This window comes from Furipterus horrens, unplaced genomic scaffold, assembly GCF_987537825.1.
Source record: "Furipterus horrens unplaced genomic scaffold, mFurHor1.1.pri manual_scaffold_13, whole genome shotgun sequence".
In the NCBI taxonomy this organism is placed as follows: Eukaryota; Metazoa; Chordata; class Mammalia; order Chiroptera; family Furipteridae; genus Furipterus; species Furipterus horrens.
This window is the reverse complement of record NW_028327183.1, coordinates 59,762,587-59,784,200: the sequence shown is the minus strand read 5'-3', so window position 1 is coordinate 59,784,200 and position 21,614 is coordinate 59,762,587. Positions and strand designations below refer to the sequence as shown.

The 21,614-nt window shown below is 44.6% G+C and overlaps 1 protein-coding gene across 1 annotated transcript; it reads left to right on the top strand.

Annotated features, from left to right (window-relative positions):
- The first annotated feature begins 5,592 nt into the window (after positions 1-5,592).
- Positions 5,593-17,267, top strand: LOC149995709 (uncharacterized). The gene is made up of 3 exons (XM_090259947.1): positions 5,593-6,150; positions 9,933-10,059; positions 14,802-17,267. The coding sequence occupies exons 1-3, from the start codon at positions 6,049-6,051 to the stop codon at positions 16,715-16,717; spliced, it is 2,145 nt and encodes a 714-aa protein (XP_090116073.1). The 5' UTR covers positions 5,593-6,048; the 3' UTR covers positions 16,718-17,267.
- Positions 17,268-21,614: the final 4,347 nt, after the last annotated feature.

Genomic DNA, 21,614 nt, shown 5'->3' with positions numbered 1-21,614 from the left:
GGAATCAAACCAGAGTCTATTTGCCTCTCTCGCCTGTACTCAATCTACTGAATCACACCAGCCAGGACAGAATGAAATACTTTTATTTAAAAGGAACAACCCTCATCCAGAAAGGACAAAAAGCCGCCTGTTAGGACCTCTTTACCAGAGTTACCTATCCATTTCTTGACCCAGTTAAGGAGATTAAACTGTTAGTTTTCTGAGTCTCTTCTAAAGACTAGAGAGTTTACGGAAAACCTCCCCCATGCTGGTGTTTTAGAAACTTATACAAACAGAACGTGCCAGACCCAAATGCCCAAAAACTAAACCCAAAGATAACACCAGAAGAAACTGAGCCTTGCACAATCAGAATCAAACTTCCAGTTTTATAACTTATTGCCAAGATTACCCAGAGGCAAACCGACCACCCTTTATCACCCAATTAAAAAGTCCCACCCTTTCACCAGGAGTCCTGCCTCTCATGCATTTAGTCCATCTCTTTACATGGAAAGGAATAAAATATGGCTCTGCATTTTCTTGGTGAAATTTCACTGCCTAAGTCACCGAGTTTCCCGCTCTTTAGGATTTCTGGAGGGATTCCGTCGCTTCCTGGTGCTCAGCCGCTCCACCATCTACTCTGTCTCTGCTGGAAGGAGGGTTACATCCCCCAGGATATGAGAGACACCAACATTATCACCATGTACAAGAACAAAGGAGACCGCAGCGACTGCAACAACTATCGGGGCATCTCTCTCCTCAGCGTCGTCGGCAAAGTATTCGCCCGGGTCGCTCTTGCCTGCCTGCAGACCCTTGCTTCCCGCGTCTACCCAGAGCCCCAGTGTGGCTCCAGAGCTGGCCGATCAACAGTGGACATGATCTTCTCCCTACGCCAGCTGCAGGAGAAGTGTCACGAGCAGCATAAACCACTCTACCTCGCCTTTATCGACCTCACGAAGGCGTTTGATCCGGTCAGTCGAAGCGGTCTCTTCAGCTTGCTACGGAAGATTGACTGTCCACCACATCTGCTTGCTGTGGTCACGTCCTTTCACGACAACATGCACAGCACGGTGTCCTACAACGGCGCAACCTCTGAGGCCTTCCCAGTCAGCAGCGGAGTAAAACAGGGCTGCGTCCTCGCGCCTACGCTGTTCGGAATCTTCTTCTCCATGCTCCTCCAATACGCCTTTAAGGACTGCAGCGAGGGTGTCTTCATTCACACCAGATCCGATGGCAAGCTCTACAACCTGGCCCGTCTTTGAGCCAAGACCAAAGTCAAAGAGGTGCTCATCCGTGAGATGCTCTTCGCCGACGACGCAGCTTTGACATCACACTCCGAAGAGGGACTCCAGCAGCTAGTCACTTGCCTTTCCCACGCATGCAAGGAGTTCGGACTAGCCATCAGCCTGACGAAGACAAACGTTATGGCTCAAGGCACGGGGACTCCCCCATGCATCACCATCGACGGATACACCCTGGAGGTTGTCAACGACTTCACTTACCTCGGGTCCACCATCTCGAGCTCTCTGTCAGTCGACTTGGAGGTCAACCGGAGAATCGCCAGGGCAGCCACAGTTATGGCCAAACTGAACCGGCGAGCGTGGAACAATTCCAGCCTCACTGAGAAAACCAGACTGCGCATCTACCAAGCCTGCGTACTCAGCACTCTCCTCTATGGCAGCGAGACGTGGACCACCTACGCAAGGCACGAAAGGAAACTCAACAGCTTCCACATGAGGTGCCTGCGACGCGTCCTGCATGTCGCCTGGCAGGATAAGGTCCCCAACACCGAGGTGCTGAAGCGAGCCAACATGAGCAGTTTGCATGCAGTTCTTAGTGAGAGATGCCTCAGGTGGCTCGGCCATGTCAAAAGAATGGATGCAGGCCGTATTCCCAAAGACCTCCTCTACGGCGAGCTAGCAGAAGGCAAGAGGATGACAGGGCGCCCAAAACTGCGGTTCAAAGACATCTGCAAAAAGGACATGACACAATGCTCCATCAATCTCAACACATGGGAAGTTCAAGCAGACGACCGCCTAGCCTGGAGGCTCGCGGTCAGGCAAGGTGCGTCACGCGCAGAGGCTGCGCGCAACGAGGAGGGGGTCCAGAAAAGATCGAGGCGGAAGCAGCGTCAACAGCAGCAACAACGGCCATCTGCCTTCACCTGTAACAAGTGTGGCAGGGATTGTCACTCCCGAGTCGGACTGCACAGCCATTCTCGGCGGTGCAGATAGACTCTCAAGAAGCTACGCCATCGTCTCTCGAGACGGACCGTTGCTGACGACGGAAGTCACCGAGTGTGCTAACAAACCCAACCTTGGTGCTCATTTCAAACGTAGTTGCTATACCAACAGATATCACCTGTGGGTGCCTTTTCAAAGCCACAAACCCGTCAAACCTGCCTGAAGTGTTTGTGAAAATAAATGGATCTTTTCAGATTTGCCATATCTGCTAGAGTCCACACAGACTTCAACCCATGGAGAAGATGGTTTCAGGGTTCCTTATTCTGAGTATAAATCTCCCATTGGAGCATCTCTGTATGACAATAAATGTCTCCAAAACTCAATTCAGTGACTGATATGAAATTAATGAAGGCACTAACTCTGGCCCTTAAAAAGGTAGAGTTAATGAAATTCACCGAACCCTTACAAATACTAATCTAGGATTTGGTTTCTGACTTTTTTTTTTTTTTAATGCTAACAGCACCTTGGGGATTAGGAACTTATATATACCTGGGGAAATTAGAATTGGGAAGAGGAAGGGGGTTTTTCAAAGTCACAGAGAAATATCAGGATTAAGAGGCTGGATTCAAACTCATGAGTCTGGCTTCAGACCTGGAGGCAATCTACCATGACAAATTAAGACTTGTCCTTGTCTTTCTGCATGTTCACTTATCTTGTGCATGAGGGGCTTCGATTGTATCCACTGTGGTCGATGTGAAGCCTCATTTTTACCCTTCAGGTGTTTCTGGTACATTCCCTGACGTGTCTGTGCAGTATTGAGGACAATGGATGTGATACCTGGGTCGTATTCAGAAGAGATACTAGAGACCTCTAGTTTTATTATCTCCCTGGTGGAGGTCTCACCTCTTCTTCATACAAGGAACTCAGTGTCCCCTGATCCTGTACTCTGTCCAGGACTGGCTGGAGCAGACAGAGGTGCTCACCATCTACTCCCTGCAGCCCTGACCTTGTTCCGGAGCCACATCCTCCTTTCCAGCCTCCCGTGTCTGCACCAGAGATCTTTCGGCAGGAAATGTCCTTGTGAACATAAACTCATTCCATTTTCAGGTACACTCTGGACACAACTGAGATTCTTACTCCTGTTTGCTCAAGATGAGCCAATGGGCCAAATCAGATTGGGTCTGTGCAGGACCCAGTTAGCATTGTTATGCTTATGGGCTTTTTCAGAGAAGAGGGTGAGGCCCCAGCATCCTTGGTGATAATTGGCACTCTGCTGTTAGGATATGTTCCTAAACAACACAATCCATTGAAGGGAACCAGGTGGCCTGTGTGGACACTCTGAAAGCGGACCTCCTTTCCCTTGTCATTTCCTCCTTACTGCTGTCAATATAATGTCTTGGATTAGTGCTGAATTTTTAAAGCCCTTCTAAATGTGAGTGATTGTCCATTTTCAACAGAGGGATCACCCCTGAGCAGCCCTTGTTAATTACCTGACACGTGAGCGTTATTTTGATGGCATTGCATTTTCATGGTCAGCTATTGCTCGCTAGTCGTAAGTCAAACTGATTTTCCCTGTTACTGGAGAGAAACAAGTACACATTTTAAGATGCGACCTATATACTAAAGGCTGTGCAGGCCATGTTAAGGAGAATAACCCCATGTCACAGCTAAGGCCCCCTAAGCGGCATCAGGTGTCAGTTCATTTGCAGGCACAGCTTGATCTCTTATTGAACTCTAACTTCATATCCAGCCTTTACATGCTTGGTTACATTGCTCCTTGTGTTTTTCAACCTTTTATGGACGAGTTTTCCAAGTGTGCCTTGGTGTCTCACTAAGTCCTACCCAAAGATTTTATACCCACAGTCATGCAGGCACGTTATTAAAATACTTCTAGAGATCCTTTCGCAGATCATGCTTTGAAAAGGTCAGAAATGCATATCCAACAGTGGCTTTACAGACAAAGATTCATTGAAAAAGTTAATATGCTTCATCTTTCTTAACTGGGGAGCAAAGATATTAAACAGAGAGGTTTGGTGTGTTTGCTCAGCAATGGTAGCAACAATACTCTACACATTTTGTAGAAGAAATCTGGAGGGGACAGATTAGGCAGACCTAAAACAAGTGGATAAGTTGGCACCATGACTCACAGACCCTGAGAATATGAGTGGGACCCCAAAAATACTGAATTTAGTTATGCAGTGTGGGCCCCTTGTACAAGAGGCTTTCCTCACTAGGTGAGTGTTCTAGGTGTCCATCTGTATCAGTGTACCAGCTGGTATTTTTGTCAGAGGCTTCATTCAGCCTGAGGGAAATTTTTTGACATATAATTTTTTTGTTAATTTTGAAATAACCGTAACTGTATAGAAGAGTTGCAAACATAATAAAGTTTCTATTCGTATATGTCCTTTTCATATATTTATAGGAATGTACTTATATAGCCTTTAACTTTAGTTCCCATGATGTTAAAGAGTAGCCATGAAATAATCAAAACTAGTAAATTAATATTGGTACAATGCTATCAACCAAGTCACAGACTTGTTTTCTTCTGGCTGGCATGGCTCAGTGGATTTTTGCTGAACTGCAAACCAAAAGATTGCTGGTTTGATTCCCAGTCTGGGCACATGCCAGGGTAGCGGGCTGTCTCTGGTTTGGGGTGTGCAAGATGCAACTATTTGATGTCTCTCTCCCTGTCTGTCTCCTGCTCTTTGACTCTCTCTATGAATAATTAAAATAATATCATAAAAAATAAATAAACCGACTTTATTAGGATATCACCCGATTTCAACTAATGTCCACTTTCTGTTCCAGGATCTGATTTAGGCTCTACATTGCATTTATTTTTTTATTGTTTATTCTATTACAGTTTTCCCAATTTCTTTTCTCCTACATTTTGTCCCCCTCACCCGACTCTCTCCTCTCACCCCATCAATCCCCTCTTTGTTGTCCTGCTCAATCCACTGAGCAATGCTGGCCTAATCTGTATTTTTCATTTTTAATATTATTGCACATATATGTCCCTATTTTTTGATGATTTTAAGATTTAATGCGCTTTTTATGTCTTTGAGGTACACAAAGGATGAGTATGAATATGTACATTATTTATTCTAAATATAATTTATACATAGGTTCACTGTATTCCATTAGGAATGCAAGAAGCATGTCTCCTCTGATCTTAAATATGTCCTATGATAATTACAGTATCATTTTGAAATTTGAATAACAGATAACTGTCACAATGAAAATTTACCACTTTTTCAAATAAGTATTTTTCTTAATTGATTTTTATAACTAAACAATAATCTTCCATTTCGGTTTATATTCTTTGTAATTTTTTGTATCAAACGTTTGTCTTACATTCTTGTGTTACCTCTGTCATATATGTGATGGTGTAATTAGGTCATTTATGAATTTTTTTTCGACCCTGTAATGCAGGAATACCTCCTTTTACTATGACTGACTATGGAGTTGCAGAGATGATGCACGTTCATCTACAGGCACGAAAGACCCTTCACCAGGAACAGACGACATCTTTTGTCATTTTCAAGCTCTCTTTTGGACCAGGACGTCTTATTTCTCAGGACTTTCCCTGGTGAACCTCGGTATTTCCTCATGCAATCAGGTGGGAAACCACTTTGTAGCGTTCGGACAGTAGGAACCACGGTACCCAGAAGGCTGTTCAGGGCTGAGCCAATGGAGGCTCAGAAAAGGCATTTCCGTTAGGGCGGAGCGCTTGTGGGCGGGACTTCCGTCGCCCAGTGGCTGGCATTTTACCTTAACTCAGGATCGTCTCACCGGTCAGTGGTTTAATGGAGATACCCGTTGTCGCCGCGGTATAAACGCGATTGTGAGTCTCCGTGTCTCCGCTCAGGTGACCTGCCCCTGCTCCGGGATGGGGACCGCGGTGCCCTGCGCCCCCGCCTCGCCCGTCGCTTCCGGCCCGGTCCGCCCACAGCGTCCGGCGGCGGGGGCCGCACTGAGGCGCCGGGCTGAGGTGAGTGCGCGTCCCGGGCCCTCCCCTCCCCCACCGAGCCCCGCACCCGGGTGCGCGGTGCCCGTCCTGTCCTGCAGCCGAGGCCACCGCTTCCGGGTCGTGAGGCGCCGTGGGTGACAAGGGTGTCACGGGGTGAGGTGGGTGACGGGCTGAGGGGCCGCCGTGGAAGGACGCGCAGGTGCCGCTGACCCTGAAGGACGCGCAGTCCTGGCGGCCGCCCTGCATCGGCCTTAAACAGTCTGAGGTGGAGCAGGGGGAGGCGTTGCCAGGGAAGGCCGTGACCGAGAGGGGCCACGTGCTGTGTCTGGGTTTCCAAGGCTTTTCCATCCTGCTGAGACAGAAACCTGCTGGGGTCCGGTGATGAGAGAGAGAGGCTCAGGGAGAGGGGCCCTCGTTCCAGGTCAGAGGGCTGGTGAGAGGCCCCACTGAGGACAGACTCTTACCTGAGGTCCCCAGACCGCAGGGCGGGGCCGGGATACAGCTGAGACCCGCTGAGCTGGAGGTGCAGGTGGGTGCCTGCGTGTTCCCGGAGGTTCTGAAGTGGAAAACCATTATGGAACTAGACGAGGAAGGACAGGGTGTCCCAGCCCCTCCCTGGTGGTGACACTAACTTATGGTGACGTAAGACTCTTTCCTTGATGGTTTCCCCGCTCTGGGGTGTGAGGACCCTGTGGATACCACAGACTTGAGTGCAGGTCACAGGTAATATCCAGGTGCTCCCATGTGTGGTGTCAACGAAAGAAACAGTCCAACTGCAGAAACTGTTTTTACTGTTTATTTTAGCCAAACTGATGATGACTGCCAGGAAACAATCTCAATGCAGTGAAATAATGCTTCATAAAATGGCAGTTTTAGCCTTTATTGTGTCTCTCAGAGAAAAGGGAAGACAGAAGGGGGAACTTGTACTCCATTGGTGATAGGTTAGTGAGATAGGAGAAAAGAAAAGGAAAGTCTGATATTAGATAAAAATTAAAAATGCCCTTTTACATTGGTGGATATAGGATAGTTAAATATTTAATTACTTAAGACAATAATAAGAACAATAAGGGGTTGTTTGGTCTCTGTTCTGGTGCAGAGGATGTCCCCAGAGAGGTAAGAAAAAAGGAAATTATCCTGACATTCCAAAGTATGTTAACTTAAGTGCAAAAATAGATAGATGGACTCAGTTAAGGTAAAAATTGACCTTCCTCACAGAAGTTACTGGCCTAGGACAAGAATCCTGTCCATGAATAGCTTTTAGTGGGAAGTTTTAATTTCTGACCGTATATCTCTGGGTATTCTCGGTCTCTCAGTTTGTGAGGCCATCATGATGGACTTCCCCAAACTGATCAGGGTTAGCATGTGGCCCCTGAAACAGAGCCCACAGGCTGTTCAGTTATGAGAGGCATGATTTCCCACCACCAAAAAGCATAACTCTGAATACCGTAGTTTGGCGAAAAGGAAAAGGAGTTGTTTTTTTAAAGCGTATACAGATTTCGATTAATGGCGGATTGTTTTCCTTAAGTCTTACTTTCTTTAAAACACTGAGACACAGAGTTCTGGCCTTCCCTGCCAAAGTAGTTAGTTTTAGAATAGAAAAGTCAGAGAAACAATTTTGCTCTAGGAAACTAGGAGTCTCGGGTTTTGTATTTCCCAGACACAGTTCAGCTTTACCGGCAGCTCCCAGTAAGTTGTGCCTGATTAGAGAGGTTTTGCCTGTGTTGTGTTTTTCAGCTCTTAATGCAGAAACATGTGGCCCCTTCTTTCCCACCTGACCTTAAGACTGGTTCGTGAGATGCTTCGTTTCTCTTTCAACCCTCATGGCTCCCTCCCTTAATGTCTGTTGCCTTATTTTTAAATGCCTGACCACAGCCTGTGACACAGTATGTGGCGACCAGTCACGGTCACTTGTAGAATTTTGGACAGGACACGTAACATTTTTGTCACTATTCTATGGTCCAAGCCCCTCCTCTCTCTGTGGAATTTGCATTGAAAAATTAAGTATTTCTGGAAAATGTCTGTGTTCCACTGAGTTCCATCTCCCATCCCCAAACCATGGGCTATGGAGAATTTGGGGGACCCTGCTCTCTAACAACCCCACCACCTGCATTTTTTAAAAGATTATTTATTTATGATAGGAGGGAGAAAGAAAGGGAGAAATACGTAGATGTGTGAGAGAAACAATTGGATGCCTCTCACATGCCCTCAACTGGGGACCTGGCCTGCAACCCAGGCATGTGCCCTGACAGGGAATGGAACCATCTACCCCTAGGTTAGCAGGCTGGAACTCAATCCACGGAGGCACACCAGCCAGGGTGGGGCCCCTATTCTTTTTCATCCACACTGGCTACCAGTGGGAATAGTTATGGAAGATTATCTAGGGAGAGACTCAAGCACTTCCAAATGCTTCGAGGTTCCACAGAATTGGGAATAGTTACCTCAGTTACCTTTTGTGTTTGTGAAAAACAAGGAAAAAGGGGTTAAAAATCAGACTTGTAAAACGGTCAAATGAGAATTTGGTTCAAGCATATAATGAGGCACTTGCTAAAAGAAAGGAGTTGATCTCTCCTGGGCTTAACAGGCTCCATTTTGCAGCTAGTGGGAAACAGATTATGGGAGTAAAACAGGAGGCATAGAGCCCAGGACCAGGTAAATTCTGTCATCCTATGAGAGATGGTGAACCAGAGTTGGGCCTCAGAGGTAGAAGAAAAGGTTGGATTGTTGGACCTTTTTTTGTGTGTGTGTATTTTTTTCAATTACTGTTTTTCCTCCTCACCCTCTTCCATTACCTTCACTCCTATTCCCCATCATTTTATTGAAGATGGACACAAAGAGTTTGAGATTTAAAATAATATATATTTTCTTTATTAATTTTTTTACAGAGAGTGGAAGGGAGGGGGAACGAAAGGGAGAAACACATCAATGTGTGGTTTCCTCTTGCACATTCCCCACCGAGGACCCCAGCCTACAACCCAGAACTGTGTGCCCTGACCGGGAATAGAACCAGAAACCCTTTGGTTCTCAGGCTGACACTTAGTCCACTGAGCCACACCAGCTGTCCTAGAGATTTAGATTGTGCAGCTGGGAGAGATAAAGGGTTCAAAACCACCCGAGCGTTTTTGGTTGTAGCAGCTGAAGCCGTGGAGGCTCCATCAGCTGGACTGGGGAAGATGGTGGTAGGTTAATTCTCTCTAGGAATATCAGATGGTTTGTTTGGTTCACACTTTTAAAAGTTTCAAAAAGCAGTGAGTGGAAACCTGTGAGCAGCTGAAACATGAGTCTAGTAATCTGCTGAATGTTTGAGGATGGAGTAAAACAAAATGGGGAGAGCATTTGTGCCTGTAGGCAAAGATGGCAGAGCTGAAGGTGTCAACTTGGTTTTGAGTCTGTGAAGCAGGTAAACATCACCCAATTATGCACAGCTAGAGGCAGTGTGAGCTGGTGGTCCTGGGAACCTGGTGTACAGATCTAAGGGTCAAACAACATAACACCGTATTTGGCTGTCCTTTGAGTCATGAAGTGGGAGACTCAGTGAAATATCTTAGCAGGAAGAATGGGAACCTGCAGCCTCCGCCCTGAGATTAGATGGCATTAACCTGCCCCACTTTCTCTTACCCCACCAGCTTTTACTGAGGGTGATCTGAGTGATTAATCAAACTGTGGTGAGACAGCAGGCAGCTCAGGCACCAAGGGCTGCTGCTTTTTCTGTATAGTGGGCCCTGCAGTGGGTTGCGTGTGGGGCATTGTGGGAATGCTGTGCCTAAGAAAGACTTTTCCAGATTTATTTGTGTTAATTCTGTCAGGTTGTTGTGACCTTTGAGGATGTCGCCGTGTGTTTCTCCAGGACAGAATGGTGTCTTCTTGGTGAAGCTCAGAGATCGCTGTACCTGAATGTGATGCTGGAGAACTACGCTCTTATATCTTCGCTGGGTAAGACCGTCTCTCCCAGTGCCCTGTTCTTGGGCACTCCTGCGCTCCCATTTTCTCAGGATTGCTTTGTTTCTATTCTAAGTCCTAAGGGTCCTGACCAGACTTGTACCCAGGGAGCAATGAACAGCAGTCTTAGGCTTTTTCTGGGAGAGACGGGTTATTTTTTTCTGATACAGCAATGAATTACAGATTAGCAATCTACTAGCATGCAGGAGAGTTTATAGTGATACATTCTCAGGTCAGAGATGGGGCCTTGCCGAGGTGGGGATGAGAGGCATAGGTTCAGTGCGGCAACAGCAAGGGTGGCAAAAAGCATCAGGTCCTTTTTCCTGAGACGCTTTTCCTGGAGGGATGGAGTAAGGGAGTTACGTATTGATTGTCAGGTAAAGGTTGTGTCAGTTTTCTCTCCCGGGTCGGGACTTGATTACCTTAATTTAGGCATGTAGAGTTTTGGGGTGCGGGGGGCAGTATTAGCTCAAATTCTCATTTTGCTCCCGTCCATATTTTGCCATCTTGTTGCAAAACAGAAACCTCTCAGGAGGCAGTTAAAGCAGATACATTTATGAGCTCTTTCTCTAAGCCCTAGGGACCCCCTGCTAAAAGAGAGAGTGATCACAGACAGGCAGTTAATGAAAGTTGTTTTATGAAACTTCTTCTTTGGCCCCTGTGGAGCCCCTCCTGCCTGCCAACCAGGCCCTGGCATGATTACACAGTTTCAAAGGCTTTCTGTCCCACGCAATGAAAATGATACATAGAACTTAAAGGGCTTCCCTGCTCCTATGCTAGCATGGTGTTTCTTGTCCTGTTCAGAACACCGGGCGTTACTATGGGGCCTATTATGTGACCGGGCTCAGGACTGCTAAGGTCATGGGTAAGACACATCTCCCTCGTCCTCACTGCTTTGCTGGACAGTCTCTTCCCACGAACAAGCTGACCCTTGATTATGTCCAGGGGTCCTTTTTGCCTTGTGTTCCCAAGGGTGCCCTCTGTTCTCACATGTGGACTGTGGGCACTGCCCGCTTTCCCAGTTCTCTGGGCCGGTCCTGGTCTTGGCAGGGCTGGTTTGCTTGCACTGCCCGCTCCTCTCCCTGCAGCCCCAGCACCTGCTGAACTGAAGCCTCACAGGGAAGGATCTGAGGTCAGTAGTGTTGCCACAAGCCTAATGCATTTCTCATTGATTAATGAGAAAAAGCATTTTTTGTATACCTGTTGACCATTTCTACAGATATATATTTTATTCTCACTGTAGAGTATTTTTATTGATTATTAGAAGAAGAAAGTGAGAAAGAGAAACATCAATGTGAGAGAGAAGCATCTGTTGGTTGCCTCTAGTTTGTACCTTTAGAAGGGGATCAAACCTGTAGTCTTGCTTGGGACAGTGCTCAAATTAATAAGCCACTTGATCAGTGTTGTAGCAAATATTATGCATATATTCATTAGTTCTGTTTTCTCAATTCAGTGGTCCTCTCTATATTGCGGTTCACTTATTGTCGAGATTTTAGAAAATATATTTATTTATCGTGGATTTTTTGCTATATCACGGAATTTGCGATACTGTCTACGTATGTTGGTAAATTTACGTAGGTGTAAGAGTAGAATATGTTTAAGAATATAAGTAGTGTTAATAAAAGTGTGGAAAAGGTCAATGAGGGAGTGGGAAAGGTTAATAAGGGACTGGGAACGGTTTATAAGTGTGAGGGAAGGGTTTATAAAGCCTTAAAATATATATAAATAGTAAAATAAATGTATGTTTAAGAATATGTTTAAGAATATAAGTAGCGTTAATAAAAGTGTGGAAAAGGTCAATGAGGGAGTGGGAAAGGTTAATAAGGGACTGGGAACGGTTTATAAGTGTGAGGGAAGGGTTTATAAAGCCTTAAAATATATATAAATAGTAAAATAAATGTAAGGCTCCTACTCTGCAGATTTTCACCTATCGCGGGGGTGCCTAGAACGTAATACCCGCAATAAGTAGGGAATACTGTAGTCTTCTCAAACATGAATAACTCCTGATTTCTTTAGAACGGGCTGATCTACCCATTCTGAAAGGGGAATATTTGATGTCCCTAGTACAGTGCATTGTGTTTTCTACCTTCAGATCTTATGTTTTTTGCTCAATGTTACTTACGTGCTCAGTGGTTGTGTGCATAGTAATTAAATTGTTATCTTCCTGAAGTCTTTGGTGTTATTAGCATGGGATATTTTTAACATCTCTTTATTTTCAGCATATTTATGTCCATAAAGATTACTGAGTGTCTTGGAAGCAGCATATATTGTGTCTTGTGGGAGGTTTATTTATTTATTTTTGGTTTGATTGTTTAAAGAGGAGAAGCAAGGGAGAAAGAGGAGAGAAACATCAATGTGTGGTTGCCTCTCGTATGCCCCAACTGGGAACCTGGCCTACAACCCAGACATGCTCCCTGATTGAGGATCAAACCAGCAACCCTTTGGTTAACATGTTGGCGCTCAGTCCATTGAGCCACACTAGCTGGGGATAATTTTGTTTTTGATTTCTGAAAACAGGATAAGTCCTGCATGACCTCAATTAATTAATTCATTAATTGAAAGATTTTATTCACTTTTAGAAAGGACTAATGGAGAAAGGGAGGGAGAAGAATATCAAGGTACGATAGATAAATAGATTGGTAGCCTCTCGCCTACCTCCAAATGGCACCTGTCCTGGAACCCAGGGATGTGCCCTGACTGGGAATTGAACCAGCAACCTTTGGTTTTGTAGGGTGGCACTCAGTCCACTTAGCCACACCAGTGTGGACTATTTATTTTTTTGAAAAAATTTTTTAATTTTAAATACTGATGAAGTACGTTATATTAGTTTCATAATTAAACACTATACATCTCAATAAATCTCACATCCATCTGACATACATAATTACTAGCCTGTACTTTACATCCCCATGAGTATTCTGTAACTTCCAATTTGTACTTTCTAATTCCTTCACTCTTTCACCCATCGTGAGAGTTTTCATGCATTTATTTGTGCTAAACTGATAACAATGGCCTGAAGCAAAGTCTTGAATGCTTTTATGTCTTGTGCTTTTTATCCCTACAGCTACTCTCTGTCTTTTGATTGGAGAATTTCTTTAAGGACCTACTGTTGCCACCTTGTCATAGTTTTCTGCTCTTTTGTACTTCTTTCTTTGTTTTCATATCTTGCTGTCTTTTCTGTGTGATTTGATTCCATTCTCTTTTGTTTGTCCCTTCTATAGGAAATGTGCTTGTGGTTTGTTTTTATTAGACTTCTACAAAACTACTCATACTCTTAATAGTTCATTGTATCCAAAAAAAGGTTCAGTTGCATGGAAAAATTATAGTCTTTCCTCTTCCACACCACCCCTATATACGTTTTGATGTCATAGTTCACATCTTTATATATTGTTCATCATTTCACAAATTCTCACTACTGTTATTAGTAATACACTTTATGTATCCTATACTTTAGAGTTAATTGAAGCACACTGCACCAATGAAGTATTTTAGTATGTGAACTTGATGACATTACTGGCTTTCCAGAAAGTTTTTCACTTTCCGACATTTTTCTGTTTGTATTTAATATGCCTTTATTTCAGCTGCAAGTTTCTTTTTTTCTTTCCATTTCTAATAAGTCTTTGGTGGCACAAAACAGGCCACTAGAGTCAATGGTAGCACACGGCACTCTCTGGGACAAGTATTCTGTATTTAAAAACTCAACACGTTTGCTAAAGCTACTTTCCCTCTCTTCTTCTGTGTAGTTCTCTGTATTATACACCACTTTGTAGCACTTTGTGATAACTGTTCTCTTAAGCCTCTCCCGCTTTCCTTAAGAGATGCTCTTTATCATGGATAATTGTGTGATTATTCTTGAAGGGGGTTGAATATTTGTATTTTTTATTAATGCTGTCTGGCTGTCATCACAACATAGATCTTTTCCATTTTATTGGTTTGTACTCAGTTCTTCTATGACAGTGCTGGTTATCATGTCTTCTGCTTTCTCTTTGGAGTTCTATCATCTGTATTGCACATAACTGCTGAACTGGGAAGGAAGTGGTAAAGTCCCGTGTGTATGACCTGACAGGATGTTCACAGAGGGTGTCTGGCATTGGCGAAGGGAAATTGGGGAGAATTTTATTCCAAGTAATGAGGAACCAGTTCTCTTTAAATGTATTTATCATTATTGGTAGTGGCCATACCTTTATCTACTTGTCCTTTACCAGTGTTGGCACATTGCCAGTTTTTACTCTCAGTAGTTTTCATTTGAGCTCTGAGTTCTAGCCATGGATAATCTCTGCCTCTCAACATCTACGACACAACCATTTCTCTGAGGAGTCTCTTTGGTGTGCTCTCCAGTTTTGATCAGTACCTGTTTGGACTTGAAGTGCACAAGAATTTCTATGCAAAACCTGCACAGCATCTGCTGTGCTGCGGTTGATGTTGATGGTTTGAGGCACATTCCCATTCCTCTACACAGTCTTACGTCACAAGCAAGACTGGTTTTTTAGGCAGCTATTATCTGAGGACAACTTGTACGACCCGCCTCTCTTCCTTGTGTCCCATTCTATCCTAATATCTTTCATTTAGTGAGGTGCCCATTATTTACTGAACCGAGGGCCTTTCTCACAGTCTATCTCATTAGTCTGGGAAATGACCATGTAGGTGCATGTCAGATGTTACACATGCAAATTTGTGATGAGAAGACCCCCTCCCTATAGGTCACTATGTATTTACTAGTGTTTGTATCTGTTCAGGTTGCTGCTGTGGAGCAGAGGCTGTGGAGACACCCATTGGACAGGATATTTCTGGAAGGGAATCGCACATTAAGAATCCCAAGTCAGTGCTGTGTGTCCAGAAGAGCCACCCCTGTGACCGTTGTGGGCCCATCTTGAGAGACGTTTTCCTCTTGGTTGAGCAGCAGGGAACACAACAGAGCCCGACACTGCTGAGGTGTGGGGCATGTGCAGAACCATTTTATCTCAGTGCACAGAGTCATCAGCACCAGGAGGAGGACAAAACAAAAAATTGTTTCATAAGCAGTGTGGACAGAATTTCCCTTGCAAAAACTTACAATTTCCATGTGTCACGGAAGCCTTGTACCTCCACTCATGTTGGAAAATGCTTTCTCAACAGCTCTGGACATAATGAGGAACTGGCTACTCATACGATGCACAGAGCAAAGGAAATCTCTAAGCCTGGAATGAGTTTTCAAAGTAGAAAACAATATTACACCACCAGAGAACGCACGAAAGCCATTGAATGTGACGATGCACTTGTTGAGGACCAGAGAGTCCTTACTGGAAGTACGTGCTTTGTATGTTGTGAATGTGGGAAATCTTTTACCAATAGATCTTCGCTTCAGGTACATCACAGAGTTCACACTGGAGAAAGACCTTACAAGTGCACTGAATGTGGAAAGTCTTTTACCCGTAGCTCATCCCTTCAGGTTCATCAGAGAGTTCACACTGGAGAGAGGCCTTATGAGTGCACTGAATGTGGAAAATCTTTTACCCGTAGCTCATCCCTTCAGGTTCATCAGAGAGTTCACACTGGAGAGAGGCCTTATGAGTGCACTGAATGTGGAAAATCTTTCACTAATAGGTCTAACCTTAGTGAACATCAAAGACTTCACACTGGAGAAAGGCCTTACAAGTGCACCGAATGTGGAAAATCTTTTAACCTAAGTTCTTCCCTCCGTGTTCATCAGAAAGTTCACACTGGAGAAAGGCCTTATGAGTGCACTGAATGTGGAAAATCTTTTACCCGTAGCTCATCCCTTCAGGTTCATCAGAGAGTTCACACTGGAGAGAGGCCTTATGAGTGCACTGAATGTGGAAAATCTTTCACTAGTAGGTATAACCTTAGTGAACATCAAAGACTTCACACTGGAGAAAGGCCTTACGAGTGCACCGAATGTGGAAAATCTTTTAACCAAAGTTGTTCCCTCCGTGTTCATCAGAAACTTCACACTGGAGAAAGGCCTTATGAGTGCAGTAAATGTAGAAAATCTTTTACCTCTATCTCGGCCCTCCGTTATCATCACAGAGTTCACACTGGAGAAAGGTTTTGTAAGTGTGATGAATGTGGGAAATTTTTTACCAGTAGCTCTTACCTCCGTGTTCATCAGCGTGTTCACACTGGGGAAAGGCCTCATGAGTGCAGTGAATGTAAAAAATCTTTTATCCATATCTCAGCCCTCCGTTATCACCACAGACTTCACACTGGAGAAAGGTTTTGTAAGTGTGATGAATGTGGGAAATTTTTTACCAGTAGCTCTTACCTCCGTGTTCATCAGCGTGTTCACACTGGGGAAAGGCCTCATGATTGCAGTGAATGTGGAAAATCTTTTATCAGTAGTCCTGCCCTTCGTTGTCATCAGAGAGTTCACACTGTAGAAAGGCCATACGAGTGCAGTGAATGTGGAAAATCTTTTACCAATAGCTCTGCCCTCCATCTTCATCATAGAGTTCACACTGGCGAAAGGCCTTATAAGTGCACTCAATGTGGAAAATCTTTTACTAGTAGCCCCGCCCTCCGTTATCATCAGAGAGTTCACACTGGGGAAAGGCCTTATGAGTGTGGTGAATGTGGGAAGTCTTTTACCAGTAGTTCTCATCTCTGCCGGCATCACAGAGTTCACACTGGAAAAAGGACTTCTAAGTGCAGTTAATGAGGGAAATCTTGTACCTGGAACTCTGCTTCTCATTGTCTTCAAAGTGTTCACACTGGATAAAGGTCTTATGAGTGCTTGAATATGCGTAATCCTTTACCTGCAGCAGTCACTTTCTTTACCTTCAAAGTCTTCAAAGCAAAGTAACACAAATGTTGGAAATATTTTCCCTGTAGTATTAACCTTCATTGTTGTGAGAGACTACACACAGGAGAAAAGTTTTGTGGCTTCAGGGAATGTGTAAAATTTCATTTTGTCAGTAGCCTTCGTTATCCTTAGAGGCTTCACACTGGACAAACGCATTGTGAGTGCAGTATAAATGGAAAGACTTTATCTCTGGTTGTCCTGGACCTGTCCTCAGAGAGTTCGCACTAGAGAAATATATGTATTTGCAATGAATGTGGGAAATTCTTTTTGTATCAGTCATTTTTCCTAGTATGGTTGAGTCAGTACTGTAAAGTATATTTTGAGTGCTGGGAAAATGAAACTGCTTGTACCTGACTATTGCCTTCTTTGTCATTAAATAATATAATGTCTAAGTTCTTATAACTTAAGATTTGAGAATTATTTTCTATCCATTGCTTTTGTTATCTTTTGACAAGTCACACAGGAGAAAGCTTTTGTATATGCATGCAATATGAGATTTTTTTTTTCTAGCAGTAGCCTTAATTATATTGAATTTTACTCAGTGAATGGCATTATGAGTACAGGGAATGGGAGAAATTTTTTTCTGAGTCTTTCTCCTTTCATACTATCAGAGACTTTACACCGGACATAGACCTTTGGAGATATCAAATGTGGAAAGACTTATCTCAGATCGAAGTCCATCTTAATCATATCTCACACTGCTTGAAAGCTTCAGGCATCATGTGAACTTGGGAAATCTTTAGCCATAAGTCTGTTCCCTTTTGACATTTGAGAATTCTCACTGTGTAAATAGATTTTAGGAAATCTAATTTTTCAGTGTAGTGAAACTGATGAAAACTTTTGAGGAAGCGTGTGAGTTTAGTTTAATGTATTCACAAGTCTTAGATGTTTAATGTTTAAATTTTGTAGATTTAAACCAATATGATCTAAATTGTGCCTCTATGCATTCTTAAAGTCTGTGGTGTTCGTCTAATTTGTATACTTTTAGCCCTTTTCATGTATTTGTTATGCTTTCTCTGTTGTTGCATTTTTCCAAAGGTTTATGATGAGCATTTGTAGAGGATATAAAAACATACTACTGGTATGTTTTTATTAAACTGCGCACTCACATAATTTAACTATCCTTTCATTAATTTGGGCTACTCTCATGTAATGAATAGGACAGTGACAAAAGAATCATCTATGTTGTAATGTCACCGATATTCACTTCTTGAATAACAGGTTATTTTTACTTTAGCGAATAATGTTTTTGGAATGAATTTTTCAATAGAACAAAACATCAAAATTATTTGTATTTTCATGCTGTACACAATGTGCTGGGTACATATACACTTGAAAGAAGAATCTGCATTAATAACACGTTCTATCGCTTCTGTAAATTCAAACATTTAGTAATATAAGTCTTGCTTTTTATCATTCACCCATATTTATGGTCTGTCACCTGTGGTTTGCTGACTGCTGCAGGACTTGTAGTTTCACCAGGTGGTATGAGTTTGGACAGGTTTTTGTTGAGCCTGAAAGCCCTCTCGGAAGCCCAAGAGAAGAAATCAGTGATTAGACTTCTCATACCTTGGGCTATGCAACCTAGTTTTAAATCTTATTGACCATAGTTAAGATTACAGAAAAGTGGTACACTCTATGGGCCTCTGTATTTTCGCACGTAAAATAGGGACCTAAAGTACCTTGCCTTGGCTGCAGTACACAGTGGGTTGAGTGTTGTCCCCCAATCTGAAAGGCTGCAGATTCAATCCCTGGTCAGTTTACGTGCCTGGTTTATGGAACAGGTCCCCAGTGAGGGGAGTGTGAGAGGCAAAGAATTGATTTTTCACTCACACATTGGAGAAAGAGAGAGGGAGAAACATCAATGGTTGCCTCTCACTGGCCTCCAATTGGAGGCCTGGCCCACAACCCAGGCATGTGCCCTGACTGGGAATCAAACCAGAGTCTATTTGCCTCTCTCGCCTGTACTCAATCTACTGAATCACACCAGCCAGGACAGAATGAAATACTTTTATTTAAAAGGAACAACCCTCATCCAGAAAGGACAAAAAGCCGCCTGTTAGGACCTCTTTACCAGAGTTACCTATCCATTTCTTGACCCAGTTAAGGAGATTAAACTGTTAGTTTTCTGAGTCTCTTCTAAAGACTAGAGAGTTTACGGAAAACCTCCCCCATGCTGGTGTTTTAGAAACTTATACAAACAGAACGTGCCAGACCCAAATGCCCAAAAACTAAACCCAAAGATAACACCAGAAGAAACTGAGCCTTGCACAATCAGAATCAAACTTCCAGTTTTATAACTTATTGCCAAGATTACCCAGAGGCAAACCGACCACCCTTTATCACCCAATTAAAAAGTCCCACCCTTTCACCAGGAGTCCTGCCTCTCATGCATTTAGTCCATCTCTTTACATGGAAAGGAATAAAATATGGCTCTGCATTTTCTTGGTGAAATTTCACTGCCTAAGTCACCGAGTTTCCCGCTCTTTAGGATTTCTGGAGGGATTCCGTCGCTTCCTGGTGCTCAGCCGCTCCACCATCTACTCTGTCTCTGCTGGAAGGAGGGTTACATCCCCCAGGATATGAGAGACACCAACATTATCACCATGTACAAGAACAAAGGAGACCGCAGCGACTGCAACAACTATCGGGGCATCTCTCTCCTCAGCGTCGTCGGCAAAGTATTCGCCCGGGTCGCTCTTGCCTGCCTGCAGACCCTTGCTTCCCGCGTCTACCCAGAGCCCCAGTGTGGCTCCAGAGCTGGCCGATCAACAGTGGACATGATCTTCTCCCTACGCCAGCTGCAGGAGAAGTGTCACGAGCAGCATAAACCACTCTACCTCGCCTTTATCGACCTCACGAAGGCGTTTGATCCGGTCAGTCGAAGCGGTCTCTTCAGCTTGCTACGGAAGATTGACTGTCCACCACATCTGCTTGCTGTGGTCACGTCCTTTCACGACAACATGCACAGCACGGTGTCCTACAACGGCGCAACCTCTGAGGCCTTCCCAGTCAGCAGCGGAGTAAAACAGGGCTGCGTCCTCGCGCCTACGCTGTTCGGAATCTTCTTCTCCATGCTCCTCCAATACGCCTTTAAGGACTGCAGCGAGGGTGTCTTCATTCACACCAGATCCGATGGCAAGCTCTACAACCTGGCCCGTCTTTGAGCCAAGACCAAAGTCAAAGAGGTGCTCATCCGTGAGATGCTCTTCGCCGACGACGCAGCTTTGACATCACACTCCGAAGAGGGACTCCAGCAGCTAGTCACTTGCCTTTCCCACGCATGCAAGGAGTTCGGACTAGCCATCAGCCTGACGAAGACAAACGTTATGGCTCAAGGCACGGGGACTCCCCCATGCATCACCATCGACGGATACACCCTGGAGGTTGTCAACGACTTCACTTACCTCGGGTCCACCATCTCGAGCTCTCTGTCAGTCGACTTGGAGGTCAACCGGAGAATCGCCAGGGCAGCCACAGTTATGGCCAAACTGAACCGGCGAGCGTGGAACAATTCCAGCCTCACTGAGAAAACCAGACTGCGCATCTACCAAGCCTGCGTACTCAGCACTCTCCTCTATGGCAGCGAGACGTGGACCACCTACGCAAGGCACGAAAGGAAACTCAACAGCTTCCACATGAGGTGCCTGCGACGCGTCCTGCATGTCGCCTGGCAGGATAAGGTCCCCAACACCGAGGTGCTGAAGCGAGCCAACATGAGCAGTTTGCATGCAGTTCTTAGTGAGAGATGCCTCAGGTGGCTCGGCCATGTCAAAAGAATGGATGCAGGCCGTATTCCCAAAGACCTCCTCTACGGCGAGCTAGCAGAAGGCAAGAGGATGACAGGGCGCCCAAAACTGCGGTTCAAAGACATCTGCAAAAAGGACATGACACAATGCTCCATCAATCTCAACACATGGGAAGTTCAAGCAGACGACCGCCTAGCCTGGAGGCTCGCGGTCAGGCAAGGTGCGTCACGCGCAGAGGCTGCGCGCAACGAGGAGGGGGTCCAGAAAAGATCGAGGCAGAAGCAGCGTCAACAGCAGCAACAACGGCCATCTGCCTTCACCTGTAACAAGTGTGGCAGGGATTGTCACTCCCGAGTCGGACTGCACAGCCATTCTCGGCGGTGCAGATAGACTCTCAAGAAGCTACGCCATCGTCTCTCGAGACGGACCGTTGCTGACGACGGAAGTCACCGAGTGTGCTAACAAACCCAACCTTGGTGCTCATTTCAAACGTAGTTGCTATACCAACAGATATCACCTGTGGGTGCCTTTTCAAAGCCACAAACCCGTCAAACCTGCCTGAAGTGTTTGTGAAAATAAATGGATCTTTTCAGATTTGCCATATCTGCTAGAGTCCACACAGACTTCAACCCATGGAGAAGATGGTTTCAGGGTTCCTTATTCTGAGTATAAATCTCCCATTGGAGCATCTCTGTATGACAATAAATGTCTCCAAAACTCAATTCAGTGACTGATATGAAATTAATGAAGGCACTAACTCTGGCCCTTAAAAAGGTAGAGTTAATGAAATTCACCGAACCCTTACAAATACTAATCTAGGATTTGGTTTCTGACTTTTTTTTTTTTTTAATGCTAACAGCACCTTGGGGATTAGGAACTTATATATACCTGGGGAAATTAGAATTGGGAAGAGGAAGGGGGTTTTTCAAAGTCACAGAGAAATATCAGGATTAAGAGGCTGGATTCAAACTCATGAGTCTGGCTTCAGACCTGGAGGCAAT

Coding starts and splice junctions, on each gene's coding strand:
- LOC149995709 (XM_090259947.1), top strand. CDS start 6,049: ATGGGGACCGCGGTGCCCTGCGCCCCCGCCTCGCCCGTCGCTTCCGGC. Junction 6,151..9,932: donor CACTGAGGCGCCGGGCTGAG/GTGAGTGCGCGT, acceptor TAATTCTGTCAG/GTTGTTGTGACCTTTGAGGA. Junction 10,060..14,801: donor CGCTCTTATATCTTCGCTGG/GTAAGACCGTCT, acceptor GTATCTGTTCAG/GTTGCTGCTGTGGAGCAGAG.